Here is a 19,202-nt window from a genome sequence, read left to right on the forward strand (position 1 = left end):
TTCTTTTGATGGGTGGCAACATCATGTTCTGCCCTGGTAAGGCAGCTTTTCTGAAGTTTATTTAGATTGCTTGGCCGCTGAAGCTGGGCCTGTGAAATACTGTATTTTTAAATAACTGAAAATATTAAGCTGTATATGAAAGAGATGTATGCCAAATCACCACTTTCAAATGCTAATTGCTACCTTGTATTTAAAATTAACTTGCAAGGGTAAAACACAGTGGAAACTCCATTCTTGGCTAATTAAAACTAGCTAAGGGGAGGTAAAGGAAGCAGGGAGAGAATTGTTATAAGAAAGGAAGAGGAGTCCTACAACCTTACAATTTCATCTGTCCTGCATTAAGTGTCTGCAGTGATAGTGTTGGGGTCTCTTGTTGCTTTTTTTTTTTTTTTTTTAATTGCTTAAAAAAACCCAACCCCAACCCCAACCCCCCCCCCCCCCCAAAAAAAAAACCAACAAAACAAAACAAACAAACTTTGTCTTGTTCAGTGGCATTTGCCCTACAGGGGAGAAAATTGCATGCTGAATAAATGGAATTTGAGGGCACCAGTGCTTGGTGGGTTTGCTGAGAACCAGGATAAGGTTCTAAGACAAAGTGAAATTAAGTTTTTAAAACGCACAATTTTAACTTTGTGATATGTATGGTGAAAAGGAAAGTGGAAAGATAGGTATTTTTGCACAAAAGGCCAGGAAACGAGCACAAGGAAAAGTAGAAGATTTCTGAACGTTGAGTGAAGGAGAGAGGAACGACTTGCACTTACAATTTTAATTAACTTAGGTTAAGAAAGGTAGAAAGAGCATGTAGACAAAGAAAAAAAAACCCAGGAGAAGTGAAAACAACTTCAGCATTTAGTAAAAAAAACCAAACAGATTAAATCTAACACAATTAAACTTTTATTATAAGATGCAGAGAGAGATGACCATGGAAAAGGCTTTAGAAAGGAATCTGAACACCTTTTTAGTGGAAACACCTAAATGGTTGTTGTAAGCAGGTTGGTATGTCTGCTGCCTTGCGGCCCCTCCTCCTGGAGGTGCCAGTGATGGCGGCATAGATAGTGCAGCCCAGCATGTTACATTTGTCATCTTGGTGTTAATTCCCCGTTTTTTTTGTGTGTATTAATATTTTTTTTTTTAACCTGTTTGTCTGAGCTATGACAGTACTTTGCCTTATTTTGTCCTTTTCATACACCTTTCCCCCCCACCCCTTCCTTTTTCCCCTAGGCCATCTCTACACATTCTTCATCCACATTAACACTTTTATTGCTCCCAAAATATCTATTGCTGCGTAGCATGAAAAACCCTTGCGCATGCATTAACTTCAGCCCTTCCCAATTTTTCCTTTTCTGCCAGTTCCTCTGTTGCTTTGAGCTGTCTCTTCTTAGGTTTTAAGATACAGCATGCTGAATTGCTCCTTTTTTTTTTTTTTTTTTACTTGACATTAAACCCAAAGTTCAATACTTGTGCCTTACCAGATGCTTTTTCTAAATCCTTCAGAACCCAACCCAAACCGATCCTTGTCTGGCTCTTGTTCTATATGTAGAGATGTTTATTGTGGGACTTGCTTTAGTTTCGGTAGAGATTTTGTCATGGTCTATACCTGGGTAGAACTGGGTACTTGACATGAATCGGCTTGGATGCCAGTTGTCTGCCCTTGATGAACAAGCTGCTACTTTTGTTCCCCTGTAATCCAAACCTTTGTTGTTGCTTTGGTATCTGATTTTGTTTGCTGCAGACATTCTTCTTCTGTGCATCTAAATCTTGGATAGTGCAGGAAATCTGGTTCTTGACCAGTACAATTGTTTTTGCCTTCATGCACATTATTTCTCTTCCTTCAGGGGGTAACTTCACACCCAATGCTTATGTGCTACTTGTCTATAAGACCAAAGCATTTGCCTGTCAAAAGAATCTGATGAACAAACTATGCCTTGATGAAGCAACATGGCTTATTTTAGTAACATTAACTTGTTCACAGGTACGTGACAAACCAATTAGGGTAATTAGTTCAAAGTACAGCCTTTTACAAATAGACTTCCTTTTTCTTCCTCTTTCAGACCACTAAGAACTGTTTTAGCCATGAAAATCTATCCTATTTCACACAGCATGAAATGCCGGCATTCTTATTTGCGTGATTTATGAAGGTATATCAAAGGTGGAAGAGCACACACCAACTACTGAAACTTCCTTAGCCTGACGAAGGGTTTTTGAACCCGAAAGCTTGCTTAATAAATATTCTCCAACTATTTGGGTTGGTCTAATAAAAGATATCAAATTCACCCAAGGAACCTTGACTGTTAATCTCAAGCACTTTTTATAAGAATAACTAAATACAATCTACAACTTCTGAGGTTTTTGTTTTAATGGGATCAGTCTAGAAGTTAAGATCCATTTTGCTGTGGTGTTAGGTGTAACTGTGGCTGGTAATCTCGACTGTTGGCACTGGATTTGGGCCCAGCCCCTATACTTTTGTTCCGGGTGAGCACAGCCCTCAAACCAACCACAACACCTGCCAGTTGATAATAAGTGAGCTTGATACAGAGTGATAACAGACAAATAACAATACAAACAATCAAACAATTCTGTCTCTACCAATCCTAGGGCTGTCATCAGAGTCAAAGTACATCTGGTCAGGGTGCAGGCTCTACTCTCAGGTTCTCTCTTAGGTGTCAGCAGTGTGGAGGTGGGATGCTGAGGCCCACAGCCCTTCTCCAGTGGGGTGCATGACAGGCTGCTGGTATGCCCTCTGTTCATGGTGGCCTTAGGGACCCTTCCCAGGGAACGGGGACAGGGACCCCTCTCAGGGAGCAAGACAGGGAGGAAGAAAAGGAAGGACAAGAAGGAACTGGGAGGGACCCTTTTTGTTAATCTCAAGTCTCTGCTTTTGTATTCTCCTTCACCCTTGATGTCTCCTAATGGCTCTTCATCCATGGCTGTCTCTGGTCTGTTGTCTCTTTGTGGTCACACATCCACATAGCCTTCTGAGCCTTCTTCTAATTTGGTCTGTTCCCCCAAAACCAGGACTTAGCCCCCACTCTGCTCTGAGGCCTTGTAGCTGGTGTCACTTATCTCATGTATGGGGCATACTTCCTTGGTTCCCAGGCTATGTATCCTTGTTGTGTTAGACAGCCTGTATGCCTTGAAGGCTGTGATCTCTTGTTATGGCATGCCCTCCCCAATTCTCAGGCTGTGTCCATTCATTGGCCTTGTGCTAGACAGTCCGTCTGTTTTCAGGGCCATGAGAAGCTGTGTGCACATCTTCCAAGCTCTTTTTAGTAATCCATTTAACCCCTGCTGCCCATCTTGATTCCTTATAATGCATGTTTCTATACCTATAAGCCAATTCCCCAAAAACAGACCTTTAAATACCATTTTCAAGCCAACATTGAACATGATCAAAGATGGTATCTGCCCCTGTAAACTGAGCATCACTTTCTGGCTAGCAAGACTAGCAACATGGTACCTTATTTTTTATTTTCAAAGCTACTAAAAATGGTTTTCTAATGAATAGGCAAAAGGTATTGATGCTTTGAGCAGATACCTAGTAATAGTGTGGTTAACAGATCTGATACTGCCTGGAGACCACCTCAGTGTTGATGAGTGCAAGGTAGTAACCTCAATTATGCATACACAGTGATGGGTTCTGAATTAGCTCATGAAAGAGACCTTTTTAGTCATTGTAGATCGTTCTCTAAAACATCAGCTCAATGTGCAGCAGCCACCAAAAGCCTATAAAATGTTGGGTATCTTTTAAGAAGGGAATAGAAAACAAAAGGGAAAATAACATCATGCAACTATACAAATACATGGTGCACTCATACCTTGAATGTTTTGTGGTTCCTGTCTACACATCACACAAAGGATATAGTAGAATTAGAAAAGGTATGGAGAAGGGCAGCCAAAATGATCCAGGGTATGTAGAAGCTGGCATAGGAGGGCGAGATTAAAAACACTAGGACTCTTCAGTTTAGAAGGGAGGAGGCTGAGGGAGGATATGATGGAGGTCTATAAAATCATAGACAAAGTGAATAGGAAACTTATTCACCAAGTCCCAAAATACTAGAACTAGGGAGTATCCTTTGAAATTAGCAGGGGATGGTTTAAAACTAACAAAAGAAAGTTTGTGTTGTTTTTTTTTAACTTGGCACGTAGCTAATATCTGGAACTCATTATCATAGGAGGTTGTAGAGCTAGCTAGTATAGCCAGGGTCAGAAATGGCCCTCCACAAATTCATGGATAATAAATCCATTAATAGCTATTAAGCTGAACAATTGGGGAAATCTTTTGGCATCTTTAAACCAATGATGGCTGGTTCCAGGGAAGTTATGATAGGATAGTTCACTCCAGATATGCTATCTTCATATGCTCTCTCTAAAGCGTTTGCTGGTACCACTGTTGGAGAATGCGATACTGGGCCAGATAGATCATTGGTTTGACCTGGTATGGCACCTCTTGTGTCTTGGGGAAGTAATATTTTCTGCTCCATATCATGACTAAAGAGACTTAAATCTTAGGAATATTTGGCTTGCTTAAAAAAAAACAGTGTTGTTTTTTTTTTTTTAGTTTGGTATCTCATAGCTGAAATCTTGCTGGTCTTCTCATGCAATTTAAACTTTGCTTTTTGGATATTAAAATGCCACAAAGAATGTAGTCCATATATTCTTGGACATAAGCTTTGTGTGTTTTCATTAAATTAAACTTTGTAAGAGAGAAATACAGTTTCTATGAGCAGAAAAGGAAATATTTTTCTTGGTAAAGGAATTGAGTGGAGAACCGAGAGGTCACATTTAAAACCTTTCATTTTGTGTGATTACAGCTATGCTGCAAATGCCATTTCACTATAAGGAAGGGCTAAAAAATGTACCTTACTTCTTGATTTGTGCTGCAGGTCAGATTAGCTAAAATGGTTATTGTGTCACCCTCGAAATTCCTGACTGCTGCAAGACCAGACTTTAAAACCGTATTTTTATTATTAAAAAGGCCAGCAGCAACAAAGACTATTTTACAACTTCTGAGACGTTTTCCTAGCAATTTGATCTTTATATAGGTTTTTAGAAATCTTTGTAATTCTCTAGTGTGTTTAAAAAAAGAATGTGGAGGGGATGGGGGAATGTTCCTGAACATGTTCTCACTTGCTCTTTGTCTGAAGGTTTCCCCCTTTGCTGCTATTTTGAGACGTGATTGTTGTTGTTGTTGCGTGGGATGGCAGGAGCGCAGCATTGTCTGTATCAGTGGATGAAATGGGTCAGGAAAAGAGAGGGATCTTGCCAGCTTTAGTGATTGCCACATTCACTCCATGTGGTAGTGCATCCTAGTGACCATCTCCTGATTTATAAATTGCATCAGGATTGATAATCTAAAAAACATTCTCAACCCTAAAGTAACTCATTGCCAGGGAAAAAGGATGGTGCCTGGTAGAGTGTCATCTTATGGATTTGAAATGGGATAAGAGGAGTACTGGTCAGAAAAGTTCAACTGGGCCACCAACTTTTCACCATATCATGGAGTGATGTGGCCCTTGGTCCACTTCCTGGGGATATCTGGTCATGCCAAAAGCTCCTCTACCAGCTACTAACTATACTTCTTAAGCTTGCACATGTACTTCCTAGTTTTCACCTTGCCATGACCCTATTTTAAAGAAATTGGTCTTTCCACACCTTCCACCAAAGCCGTCTTCTTCCCATAAGTGCATAGGGAATGGTAGTGCCACCTGCTGTTTCTTTTAGGAAATTCCCCACCCCATGTTTCTGTGAGTTGTGCAAATGTGCATTCACATGAAGCCTGCATAGGGTCAGCATCACTTTGGCCTCCCTGACTTTTCACACCCATTTTTGAAAACTTGAGCCTTTGACTTAATGACCTGATGTTGAGAGCAACTGTAGGCTGTTTAGTTGTACTCACCCTTCTCCTGTGATGCTCTAGTATTGCTACTCTGTCTACCATTTCATTCTGAGACATTCTCTCTGAAGCTTTATCCTTCTACTCTGTTGACTTGTATCTGCTCAGGTAAAGATGCCACATACATACTATGCAATATAATTGCTTTGTGGATGATAGTCTGCTGGCAAGTGCACTGTGGCCTGCAAGTGAACAAAGCTATTGGAAAATGTGCCAGTAGGAATGCCTATATAATTTAGAGTTGTACAATTTAGTAAAAATTCAGCTTTGTGCCAACAAGCTTGGATATTTTTTCAAACATTCTAGATCTAGGAAACTTGAACTTGGAAATCTAATTGCTGACTCTTGTGTTTTACTGCTTCTCATGAATCCAGTTGCACTTGTTCTTTTTTTCATTTTTATTTGAATTTTTCAAGTAAGGCTCCTAACTTACTATATTTTTTTCAAGTTTACTTAAATGTGTCCAAATAAAAAGTAAAAAACCCATTAATATTAAGACTTAATAAAAAACCGCTTCGTATTAAGGCAGCTGCAGATGACGTGTATCAGTTTCAAACATTGCTGGTAATTTTTATTCAAGAGGGTTAAAACATTTTAGGAGGACAAGATTCTTTGGGTAAATTGGATATATTTTATTAGAGCAACTCAAATAGTTGGAAAGATTCTTCTTTGCAAGCTTTCAGGTACAAACAACCTTTCCAACTATTTGAGTTGATCTAATAGAAGATATCCGATTTACCCAAAGAACCTTGTCTGCCTATGTCTTCAGACTAACATGGCTACAACCAACACCCCTTAAGGGTTTTAGGAAGTTAATTCTCATAAGAACTCCTGGAAATGTTATTCTATACCAGTGGTGCTGAACCTTCTGGCCTGCAAGCTAGGATTGGGTTGGGGACCAGCATTGCCCTAACCCTGGTGTGCAGGAGGGGTCTTGGAAGTGGGGCAGGGGGCTGGTGCCACCCCATCCCACCCTCTGTGCACCAGGCCCAGGCCCTGGGGCTCTCCATGGGAGAGCTCTTCCCAGTTCTGCATGCTGGGATCCGGTGCAAAGGGCCTGGGGTTCTCCATGGGTCTGGAAGTTTGGTGGTAGGGGTACAGTGCCAGTGCTCTCCCACTGCCAAATTTCTGGACCCATGGGCAGAGCCGTACCTAGGGGCGTGCGGGGCCTGGCGCATATCAGCCTGTGCAAGGTCACGGGGGGGGTGGCAAGCAGCCGGAACCAGCAGTGGTTGGAGTTTAATATATATTAAACTCTAGTTTAAAAATCCTATTCAACTAAACAAATTTTGCACTACCGCCCGACCCATATTTAATCACTGAATTGCTTCCATTCTGCTAAATTTTGACTTGAGGGATTTTTGCCTTTAATGAACAACTGAAAATCAGTATATAGAGGAATCATGCGTGTATTCCAAGAGTCCAAATATATTTTGAAAAACAAACAAGTGAAAGGATGAAAGAGCTACACACATCCTATTCAACCTCAATTATCTGAATGTCATGGGACTCCAGGATAGTTGGATGATAAATTTTCAGAGTAACAGTGTCAAGGGGGCCTGGCCTCGATTCAGATAACTAAGCTTCAGATAATTAAAATATAAATTAACTTCAAGAAATGAATCATCCACTTCAGAATATCTTTCTGGTTGAAATAAAACCCGTGAAGTTGCCAAGTGTAGTATTACTGGTTCAAAGTTGAGAAACTTTATACACATAACTCTTCATCCTGTGATGCGCCAGAGATCCAGCGGATCGGAGTAGACTCAGTTAATGGAGTCTGCTCAACACATGAGCTGATGCACACTGCGCTGTGTCGCATGCAGTTGTATAGGCAGCGAAATGCACATCACCACGCAGAAGATGGCGGTGGTGCGCTTTGAACTAAAATAGCTTCCAAACACCTGGCTATTTTCTCAGCTCTGACGTGCATTTTGCTGCTTATGCAACTACATGCACCTCAATGCTAGGAGCTTTTAAAAGCACTCGGCGCTGCGTTGCAAACGTGTATACAGATACCTTTAATGTTAACTGTTGGTCACTTAAGCTAGTACTAAATAATCTCAAACTTTTGATCACCTTGTTAATCACCGTTTTAAAAAATGATTAAACTCTGGTGAGTTTAGAATCCCTGGTACAATGTTGATCTTGAATGTTCTCTCTTCAGCTGTGTTGTGAGTAATTGGGGCTAGCATTTGCCAGCCTCCTAAAATGCCTAGTATCATAGTGGGTCTGACTGTTGGAATTGATGGTCTCGATAAATTCTGAAAGCCATTCTGTGGATTTTATAAATAACATAAGACTGATCAGATGTTTGAAGCTGGGTGAATATAAGTGGCCCCTCAGTATACCATACGCCATGTTTCATATCTACTTTTTTTTTTTTTTTAATTAGATGCAACAGTTGGAGCTGGCACAGATGCAACAGAGAGAAGCCAACCTCACGGCCTTGGCAGCCATTGGACCAAGGAAGAAAAGACCATTGGATTCAAACATTGCATCTGGGCTGGAGGTGCTGAAATTGCTCATGTGTATTTGTTGTATCTTATGCTGAATTATCTTCATCCACACCTGTCAGGAAAGAGGAGGGGGAACTCCCAAAAGTCTAGTTAAACATTTAGAGAAAAAATAAACATGAATAGCATTACATGCTAAACTAAATACAGCTACTAATGGTGTATTGGCGAGCGTGCCTGTATAACAGGAGTGTTTATATTTACCAGATTGAAGCCAAATGATGATACACAACTGTGCTTTATTTGAAGGAACTTTTTACCTGTTCAGTATTGAGAGCAGCATTTCCGGGGTTGTGACAGACTGCACAAATCCTTAACAGAGTAGCTCACCTATGAGCAATCCCACAGGGTATCAGCAGCTCAGGTGGTCCTGGGAAGGCCAAACCAGCTTCCCTAATTCAGAAGTGAGAAAGACAGGATCTGTTTTTAATTCTAATTGACCTAGACTGTGTTTCTGGCTGCCTTTTGGTTAAAGCGTCATGAGCCAAGAAAATGGGTTCGAACAGCGTTGCCTAATACAGGCACCCTAGTGTAAACCTGTAAATTAATTGGACTACAACAATCCTGGTATAAAGTACAAGATGGCACATCAGCATGTGTATATTTGCATCTGTGTGTGGACTCTGATTGGTAACTATTTAATTTTTTTAAATTTCTAAATGAAATATTCATTTTGTGCCAGGATAACTATGTAGGCCAGGTAAGCTCCTTAGGGTAGAAATGGATATTGCTTTTCGTTGCCTTTTGTTGCCTTTGTGCTAGCATGAAAATTTTTATGGTGGTACAAAGGAGAACAGCAAATAGACAGCAGATAATACTTTTTGTCATGGCCTCAGTGAAGCTGTGGTGAAAGGTTATTAATAACTTGTGCTGCTTTACAGCAGTGGATGTCTCTGCTTTATGGTGGGAGAGAGTACGATCAGACTGGAGCTAGTCATACTCACCTCCTTGAGCAGGTGCTGCAGGGGCTTGAGGGGTCTGGTCTTGCACATCTTGAAAAGTCTTGTGTGGGATCGGGCCCCTCAAGCCTCAAGAGCACCTGCCTGACTTCCGCCACTTGCAAAGATGCACCCTCAGTACTCTACCCCCTTCTAGAGACTCACCCTGGAGATCATGGGATAAGTTTCTGGAAGTGGGCAAAGTCAGGGTACCCCACTTGCAGAGACATGTCCACACTAATCTCCAGGAAGTGGAGAAGATCTCATGTGGGGTCCTGCCAATTGATCTTGAAGGACAAATGGGTGACTTGTTCCAGTGAAGTGGATCAGCTGTGCTGGGGCATCTGAGCACAGCTGATCCACTTAATTTTGTGATGTCTGTTTCTGGCCGTAATCTGACTGGTTGCGACAGGGTGCTTCTGAAGGACTCTGGATTTTTGGAAAGGAGCCTATATCTGTGCTCAACCCATGGAAAATAGAGGAAACCAGTACTCTCCTGCCAGTAATAATCATTATTATAGTGGTACTTTTAAAATGATTTGGATACAAATCTACTTGCAGATGACACCTACTCATACCCACACACATGATGGCATTTTACTATCATAAATTCATAGGATTATAAGAAAGTAGGGCTGGACAGGACCCCATGGAGTCATCTACTCCGGCCCCCAATCGAGGCAGGATTGTCCCTAATTAAACCGTGACAGAAAAGTGTCTCTCTAACCTGTCCTTGAAAACTGCCAAGGATTGAGATTCCACAATTTCTCTAGGTAGCCTGTTCCACTGTTCAACCACCCTTAGTCAGAAAGTTCCTCCTAATCTCTAACCTAAATTTCCCCTACTGAAGTTTGAGGCTATTGCTCCTAGTCCTGTCCTCTGTAATCACAGAAAAAAGCTCATCTCCATCTTCTCTGTAAATTGCCCTTCAGGTATTTGAAGACTGTTATCAGATCTGCCTTCAAATTCCTTTTCTCCACACTAAATAACCCTAGCTCTTTCAGCATAAATCTTCTTCCCCAGGCTTTTAATAACTTCTTTTGCTCTCCAAACTTTCCACATCATTCCTGAAGTGTGGGATTCAGAACTGGGTACAGTATTATTCCAAACAAGGCCTTACCAGTGCCAGATAAAGTGGAAGAATCGCCTTCCCTTGATTTGCAAGTGACACTCGTATTAATACAACCTAGTATGTTGTTTTTTTGTTCCAAAAAAAAAAAAAAGCATGTCTTTACTCATATTCAGCTTATGGTCTACTGTAACTCCCAGGTCCTCTGCAGTACTGCAAGCTAGCCAGTTGTTCCCAGTCTCTATTTTTGCATGCAATTATTCAGTCTCAAGTGCAGGGCTTTGTACTTGTCCTTATTGAATCTCATCTGATTGATTACAGACTGTTTCTCCAGTCTATAGGTCATTCTGGATCATGGCCCTGCCCTCCAGTGTATCTGCAACTCCACCCAATTTAGTGTTGTCTGCTACAGTGGAACAAAACACACACAGCTACATAGGCAAAGCAATTTGTTGTCTTTTAAGGAAACTTTTGAAGGTCCTTTTTACATTTTTGAGCAACACTTTTAAATTGAGTGATAAAGAATAAGGTAAAGTAATTTCAACATATGAAATTAACTCTTGGTTTGTTGCTTGAATGGAATGTTTTTTAACATATGTAGCAATAGTTGTCTTAAATCTCACTTATCTCCAAAATCAGACTTCTTACAAAACAACTGTAATTCTTCTAAGATCTTATTGATACAATATTCCATTGCACAGTAGATAGTGTGAACTCTTTCATTATGAATTTCTGTGGAGGCTTTTTTATATTAGTCTCAGGATATCTGACTAAGATTTAATGATTCTTGAGAAACCCTGTTTCAACAACTTAATAGTTGGTGTAGAATAAATAGTAAGTAGGTCTGAAAAACATTTTAATATTTCAAGAAGCAGAGTGTTCACAAAACATTTGTGATAATGTGGCAGAACATTCTGAGCAATAAACATTCCATTCTTCAGAGAGGAAGGGAGATCTTTGAAACTGTGAGGTAGTACAGTATAGCCCAGGGCCCAAAAGCATTTGGGCACCTTTTAAAAATCATCTTTTCAGCAACCTATCTGAGAGTTAGTTTAAAATTGCAAAATGCACTTTCTGCATTTGCAACATGAAATGAGTAAGCTTTATCCTCCAGTAAACTTACATTTCAGAATTTCCTGGTATATAGCAGCCGGAATACATCTGTCTATAACATTTGCATATCATCTTTCTGAAGTCTAATACCTGGACACAGAGGTTTGATGAGAAGAATAATTCTTGCATTCCAGTTACCTTATCAAATTTAATGTGAAGTGTTACCTGTACCTGATTTCCTTAACTAAGAAACTTTTTAACTAAGACTTTTAAGACTAAAACTAAGACTTCTTTAACCCTGAATGTTTAGCTTGCATCTTTTAACTCCTGCACAAAAACCATTTTGCTGCCTTATACCTGCTTTCAATCTGTATTAGAGCAGAAAATGAGAAACTATGGTGTTCAGCTTCTTTCTGTCCTCTCCTACTGTAACTCAGTCTATGAAAAATAAATGGAAGTGTTTCAGACCATTAGTCAGTAATATAAACTAAAGCCCCGGGGTATTTGGAGAAGGAGGGGAAAAATGATTAGTTTATAAAATGTGTTGAAGACTTGAAATGCTTCAACCAGACATTGAAAGAGTTAACTTTTTTACATTCAAATTTACCTTGATCTGGAAAATGACCTGTGTGTGTTCTTGCCACTTCAGGACCTCAATAGACTTGCCATTCAGTCTTCAGTAGACTATAATGAATCATTGTTCCTAACGTAAAATAAGATAGAGGCTGGGCTGAGCAAAACAGTAACATTTCACTTCCATTTCAGATTCACCGTTTCGAAGGGACAGTGTTTCATTTTGCTGTTTTGAAGTTTCGTTCCGTTTCATTTTGCCAAAACTTCTGCTGTTTCAACACGTTTTGCCCATAGGCTATAATGGGGAATCACAAAAATGCCTATAACTTTGTTTCTTGCCTAATTCAGATGAAAACAGCAGGGATGGTAGCCCCTTCTGAGACCGTGAAGCCTGTCAAGTTTCAAGGAGATAGGTATAGGGGTTTCTGGGAAACCACACCTCAAGCTGTTAAGAGCAAAACTCTTGACGTATATGAGAGAGAGAGAGAAGGCAAAGTAGGATGAAAGCAACAGGGATGCTAGTCCCTTTTGTAACATATGTTGTGCTTTCCTGCACAGTCAATGCAGACTGTCGGGGAAAACACAGATTTCTTTTATGTGGAGAAAGAGAGAGAGAATTACAAAGAATAACAAAAAGAGGATTTTGGGAGAGGAATAAATTGAAAGGGATGGATTAGGAAAGGGTATTGGGGTATTTTGGAAAGGGTTAGATCCCACATGCTAGGAACAGACTAGCAAGTAGGAAGTGAAGGCCTTCCTGATGCTCTTGATGCTGCTGGCAGACACAGCTTTAGTAAGCTGACAAAGGCACGGCTGACAAAGACACTGCTCACAACTCGTTTCCAGCAATGCTTTTTTGCTCCTTCTCCGTCCCTCCCCCAGAGCACTGGGATTGGAAGGGACCTCAGGGAAGGATCATAGTCACTGGCCAGCTACACAGTCAATATGAAAGCAGTCCTTCCCGACTTTGAAATTTTTTTAACGTTTCAAGTGCCCTTGTTTCGTTTCAAAGCTGTTTTGAAGCCCTACATTTCATTTCGGTGTTTCGAACTCGAAACATGTTGAAACACTTTCAAAACAAAATGTCCATCAAAATTTTGCACAGCCCTAAAATCCATCTAACAAGAATGTTTGCCCCATCTCTTCCCTAATGTCCTTTTTCCCACCAATGGATCAGTACATTTGGTCAAAATGACTCTTCACCCGTAAAATAGCTGTCTTTGTTCTCTCCTGCCATATAGTTTTGCTTCCCCCCCACCCCTGGATTGGAGTTTCTTGATGGTTGTAAATGTTCCCAGTTGTAAGCCAGTCAGTCCTACATTCTTACACCATTTTGCTCTGGAAAACCTTAACTTTCTTTGAATTCTGCATTATGAAAGAATTTAAAGGCGAGTCACATGAAGCTGATAGATGCATTGACATAAATGTGTGATCCGCTATTAGAATCATTTTCTCTCTTACCACTCCATTATCTTTATACATTGTTTTTATATTTGAATTAGATTGCTATCTTTTGTAGACGGGGACCTGCCCTCTTTTTGTTTGTTCCGTTCTAGTATCCAGTAAACTGTATGCTATCATAACTATTGATGTACGCCTATCCCTGGATTTCAGAGGGTTACAATGAAAATCAGTGAAGACTATGAAACAAAGATACGGCTAGTATGCTGGGGCTAGAATCTAATACCAATTATTTTTCATCTCTTGTTTGTGGCTCTTGTTGAAGTAGCTCTTGTTAAAGTAGCTTGTTTTCCCTTTATCTTGTCTGAACAATGAAGGCCAGTAATCAAAATGAGTAATTTGGGAAAGCCCTCTTGAATATCCGGTTACAAAAATGCATGCTGTTTGGTTCAATTTGCATTCCAAAGTAACCAAAAAAACCCACACATCTTTTCAGTTGTGCCCTTCTTTTTTACCATAACTATATTTTCTGATTCTAGACCCTAGGTGGGGTTGGAGTTCTGTTAGAGTAGCCATAATAATAGTCCAGGAAATGTGAGATTTTGGGGGTGATAACTTTTTTCTTGGATCAACTGTATAATTGGAGAAGATGTTAGACAAACTGTTGGGCACATAGGGCGCCTACGCACATGCAGTGAGGCTGCTCTGATGTGCAGTAATTACAGCACTCCAGCAGATTCCAGCATCATGTATCAGCGCAGGGACACTGATGCACATGATGTTCCAACACTTTTTAATTAGAGCAGCTCTTAGAGCTGCTCTAATTAAAGCCTCCCCCCATCCCTACTCCCGAAGCATGTCTGTAAACACACTTGATGCTCTTTAGGCAGGAGAAGTCAGCTATACTTTTGGTCCAATACAAGATATTTTCCAAAAAATCCTTGCTTCCCAACTGTGGGCATTGGGATACAATAGGTGGAGCAGTCCTCGGGACTTTAACTCTTTAGGTTTTTTGTCTCGCATCCCAAAAATGGAGAAATTTTACTGAATTGGAGGATAAGCAGACTTTATAAACTTCCTTGCCATATATTTTTAATTCTCAATAAAAGAGGAAAAACACATTTTTACCTTTGTAAAGAAAACCAGAATCCTCTGAGCTTTTTTTTTTTTTTTTTTTTTTACTTTTTCAAATTTAACCATCTCTTAATGAGATTTCCCACGTATGGGCATGAACATAACTCATGAACTTGAATATAAAATGTAAAGATACAACCATATTTAATTGCTGGCTCAATACAAAATGAGGACTGGCTTGTGCTTGCATATCTGTGGGATATACCTAACTTCCATGCTGATTAGAGTGCTGAGCGTTAGCATATCCAAAGCAGCTTAAGTTGTAAAAAGTGAAGCTGGAAAGCAATTGCTTTAAATCGGGGCTGGGCAAAATGGCAGATCCAGCTGGTAGCCTGACTCCATTTCCCAGCAACTCCCAACCAGTCTGCAGAACCCTGCGCTGTCATGATCCTGGGGGCAGCGAGGCCTCCATGGAGACCAGCATGCAGGCAGGGGCTGCTGGGAAATGGAGTGTGCCACAGGCCAGACTTTGCCCACCCTTGCTTTAATTCATAACTGGGCTACTTGTGTACAGATAGGCATTCAGAGGAAATGAATCCATTTGACTCGCTCGAGTACTTTACCTTCCACATTTAGGGCTTGTTGGCATGCATATTATTGATATATTTTTGCTTGCATTTCACAAGTGTAAACTCTTTAAAGTGCCGTGCCTCCTCTAAATCATCAGACAATGAAAGAGTTAACAGACCAGCGGTGCCTCAGCTGAACAGGAGAGTTGCAGTACATCACATTCATGAAAATGAGACCTGATTTTTTTTTGGTTTTGTTTTGTTTTTTTTTAAATCTGCTGCAAGACCCCAGCACACCCATGTCAGATGCAGATGGAGTTTCTGTTTCAGCTGTGAATATCCTGGCAGTTGTCAGTTCAGGCCATCTTCCTGACATAAAAAATTTCCATGTAAATAGGCTAAAATATTCTAGACTGCCATTCATGTATCTGAGAAATGCAACTCCCTGGCCCATGCAGGGCTTTCTATGTACAGAGATGAACTTAATTCTTTTTTTATGTGTGAAAGATATCTGCAATTTAAATGACTAATTGCACTGTAGCTTTAGGCTGAACATATTGGTAACACATAAATGTTGATGACATGTGAAGGGTCAAGAGATTTATAATTTAGTTGACAATATATTGCTTAAAATGATGTGGCAAAGAGCCAGAAAATTTCAGCTTAATAATTGTCTATTAACTAACATGACATATTTGTACAGTAGTCATTACCTCCAGGTACAGATTAAGCATCTGATGTAGCCATAGAAAGTGACGTGTGTACATGAATCTTGGGCATAATAGTGAATAAACTGACATTACATTTGCTGTAATTTGTTTCAATATGTAAAACATGTTGTTGCCTACATTTGATAGGACTTGTAGAAATGTCACCATGAAATTGAAAGAAAAATATGTAGCTGAATATTCTGTTTCATAGATCTGACAGCTTAGTGAAGCTCCTTTGTAGACTAAAGATAACATCATAAATGTACACGTTTGTTTTTAGCTGCAAAAAAACAGCCGGAGATCTAAGCCTTTCAGACCTAGCTTGATCTACCTTTTATAGTTTATAAGTTTTTTAACAGATTTGTCTTTAAAAATTGACTTATTTTTTTGCACCCAGTTTTAAGAATTGTAGCTTTGTAGTCAGTACTGTGGATACAGGATTACAACTAAAGACTGACGTTTGCCAAAGTAGGGCTTCTTAGCATTGCTTTAGTCTGGTTTGTCGATAAAGAAGCTATAAATATTTTTCACTAAATGCCCTTTGCTTTTTATGGGCTAAACTATATCCTGACTGCTTCTGTGAAAACTTTGGGGTTTTTTTCAGTCTAGCCCACTTGATTGATTGGTGTTTTTGTTTTTTATTTTTTTTTAAACTCAAAGGCAAAGTATTTCTCCTTTTACCTTTTTGATGCTTAACTATTTGCAGCACACCTCCCATCCTTGATGACGTGGTGAAGAGGCTTGTGAGTTACCAGTGACCTTGAGAGCAATTCCAGCTGGAGTTCTGTACTCGTGGCAAAGTAAAGTGAAGCTTGCAGACTAATAGCCATTCAAAAATGAAAATAAGTTCTCAGTGGCAGAACAGGTAGATGAAGCAAGAATGCTTAATAATGACTGCAAAGGCAGATGAAGGCTGCAATAGATTAGAAACTTCCAGATGTCTAAATTTGTTTGTTTGTTTTTTTTCTTCTTGACATCAGATTAAGGTTTGCTTCCTGTGAAGTAGTGCGGGGATGTTGTTGTGCAGCAACAACATATTAAAAGAAGACATGCACAGGCCTCTTCCATCACTATAGGACTGCTGTTGTAGGGTTAATGGCAACTGGGCCAGTTGCTAGTGATTTACCGGAAGCCTTTAGTCACAGACTTGCACAAAGGCAATGATTGTACGATGATAGATTTTGTACTTGGAACTGAGACAGGTGTGCAATTTGGCAGCTGGATAGATCTATTTAGGATCCATTCTGTCACCCTGTATGGGGAGCAGGCTAGAAAGAGTGCCATAAACGTAGTCTGTCTCATTTCACCTGACTGGAAAACCACATCCAGTGGGAGCACTCTGTCTACAGTCCAAAGCAAGTGATGAAGTTTGTAATTTGGACTATCCTCACCCTTATAGACAACCCTAACAGTGACCAACTGGAGCAAAGGATAGCACTTGTGGCCAGAGAACTTACATAATTTAATACTGACATTGCTTCACTTAGTGAGGCCAGACATACTGGAGAGGGGCAGTTCATAGAGCATGGTGGTGGCTGCACCGTCTTTCAGAAAGGAAAAGATTAAAAGGACAAGGACATTCATGGTATTGGTTTTGCTATCAAGACCAAGTTGCACCACTGCTTTCCTCACACTCATCTCTGTAGCTACTGAGCACTTCGCAGTTTGTTTATAACATTTTACATTACATTGCAATAGTTTTATTGAAAACTCTCATGCCTCTGATTTTGCTGTACAATAATTCACAACAGAATTAGTAAATATACATAAGTCTAAAGACTCTTGGAGCATACATGCTTATGCTTTATAATATCTCTGTTCCCCACTCACATTTGGAGTAAAAATTCTTGCCTTCAGGATTTGAGCAAGCAAATTCTTCACTTTTTAGAAAAGCAAATTGAGCTTTCACACAGTTATAACAAATTGTTCAAAATCTAATCTTATGAGCCATTTATATTTAAACCTGCATAGGAATATTTATTCTGCCTTGAGCAGTTCACCTGGGGCCTGACCCAAAAACTCTCTGGTATCAGTGGGAAGATTTCTTTTGTCTTCAGTCGTCATTGGATCTGGGTCTACATGTGTCAGCATTGCTCAGGCCTATGTTTTTACCACTACTTAGAAGCATATGATCTACAACTCTGTAATAATAATATAAGTATATAAACATTACTATATTAATTTTATAATAATTGCTACTCTTCTTTCTCAAAAGAGGGGAATTTTTCTTATGCATCTTAAGTACTGAATGATTGATTCAACAAATTCTGAAAGCTTTGGAGACTTTTAACCTATACTTCAGATCTCCAGTCTCTGACTGACCCAGGTCAAGAAAAACTTTAGATCCCTAATATCTTGTGGAAATTGCTGTTGTCTTTACTGTATACCAAAGTCAGCATAGCAACCATACTCGTGGCTTCTGGTTTTATTACATGGTATATTAGATGAAATTCAGTGATATGTAGAGGACTCTTAGTCCTACCAAAAGAAGGGGCAGAAAAATGCTGTCTCTTGGAAATCGTAAGAGTATATCCACACTTCAGTTCAGCAGTATGTTTTTCAGTTTTAGATGTTCATGAGCTGGTTTTAAACTAATTATCTTGGATACTAATAGATGCAGTTATGAGCAGCACGAAGTTCAGTCAGGCCTAGCTGCTGGAGTAATTTAGCCAGGGTCCTGGGCAGTTTGTTGCCTGCACAGAACCCTGTGCTACTGGCAGCTATGCTCTTACCACTATCCAGGCTAGTTGCTTATGTCACTCCTGGCTGGGTGGGTGGGTGTGTGTATATGAATGTTGTTGTGCTCTTTCTAATATGAGAAAACCAAACAGAGTCCACACTTTAAGAACTTAATTTAAAAGCTCTTTAAATAATTTTTTTTTTAAATAACCTGTTGTAATCCTATTTTCTGCTCCACAAGAGTTTCTCTAGGACAGGGGTGGGCAAAATACGGCCCGTGGGTCAGATTCTGCCTGTGAGCCCATTCTATTGCCCGTGGGGGCCCCTAAAAAATTTAGAAAATTAATATTCATCTGCCCTTGGTTCCTGTCAAAATGACAGGAACCAAGGCCAGTAGGACCCAGAGGAAGCCCAGCAGGCTCCCACAACAGCAGGGGCTGCCTGGCCCTGCCCCCCCAGCTAGGGCTTCTGGCCTGGGACCACATAGCTGCCCCATGCCGGAACCGCAGAGAAATGGGGGGAGGGCAAGGGAGGACCCTGGGCAGGGAAGGAGCCCGGGGAAAAGCTGAGCATGGGAGGGGGGGAAGCGGCCCTTCACCCACCCTGTGGCTGGCGCCCCACGCTGCAGTTGCTCGCAGCCCACATGGGGCTGCCTGTGCCTGCTCCGGACAGCCCCATAGGCTGCAACTGGCTGCAGCAAGGTGTGCCAGCCACGGGGCCGGGGGGG

The 19,202-nt window shown here is 40.5% G+C and overlaps 1 protein-coding gene across 1 annotated transcript in view; it reads left to right on the forward strand.

Annotated features, from left to right (window-relative positions):
• TAF4B (TATA-box binding protein associated factor 4b) overlaps window positions 1-19,202 on the forward strand; it is a 101,729-nt gene that overhangs the window by 75,525 nt on the left and 7,002 nt on the right. Inside the window, exon 14 of the mRNA XM_006016408.3 lies at window positions 8,289-8,405. Within this exon, the coding sequence (XP_006016470.1) occupies window positions 8,289-8,405 (117 nt within the window). The remainder of the gene's footprint in view (window positions 1-8,288; window positions 8,406-19,202) is intronic.

Source organism: Alligator sinensis, unplaced genomic scaffold (assembly GCF_000455745.1).
Source record: "Alligator sinensis unplaced genomic scaffold, ASM45574v1 scaffold117_1, whole genome shotgun sequence".
NCBI lineage: Eukaryota > Metazoa > Chordata > Crocodylia > Alligatoridae > Alligator > Alligator sinensis.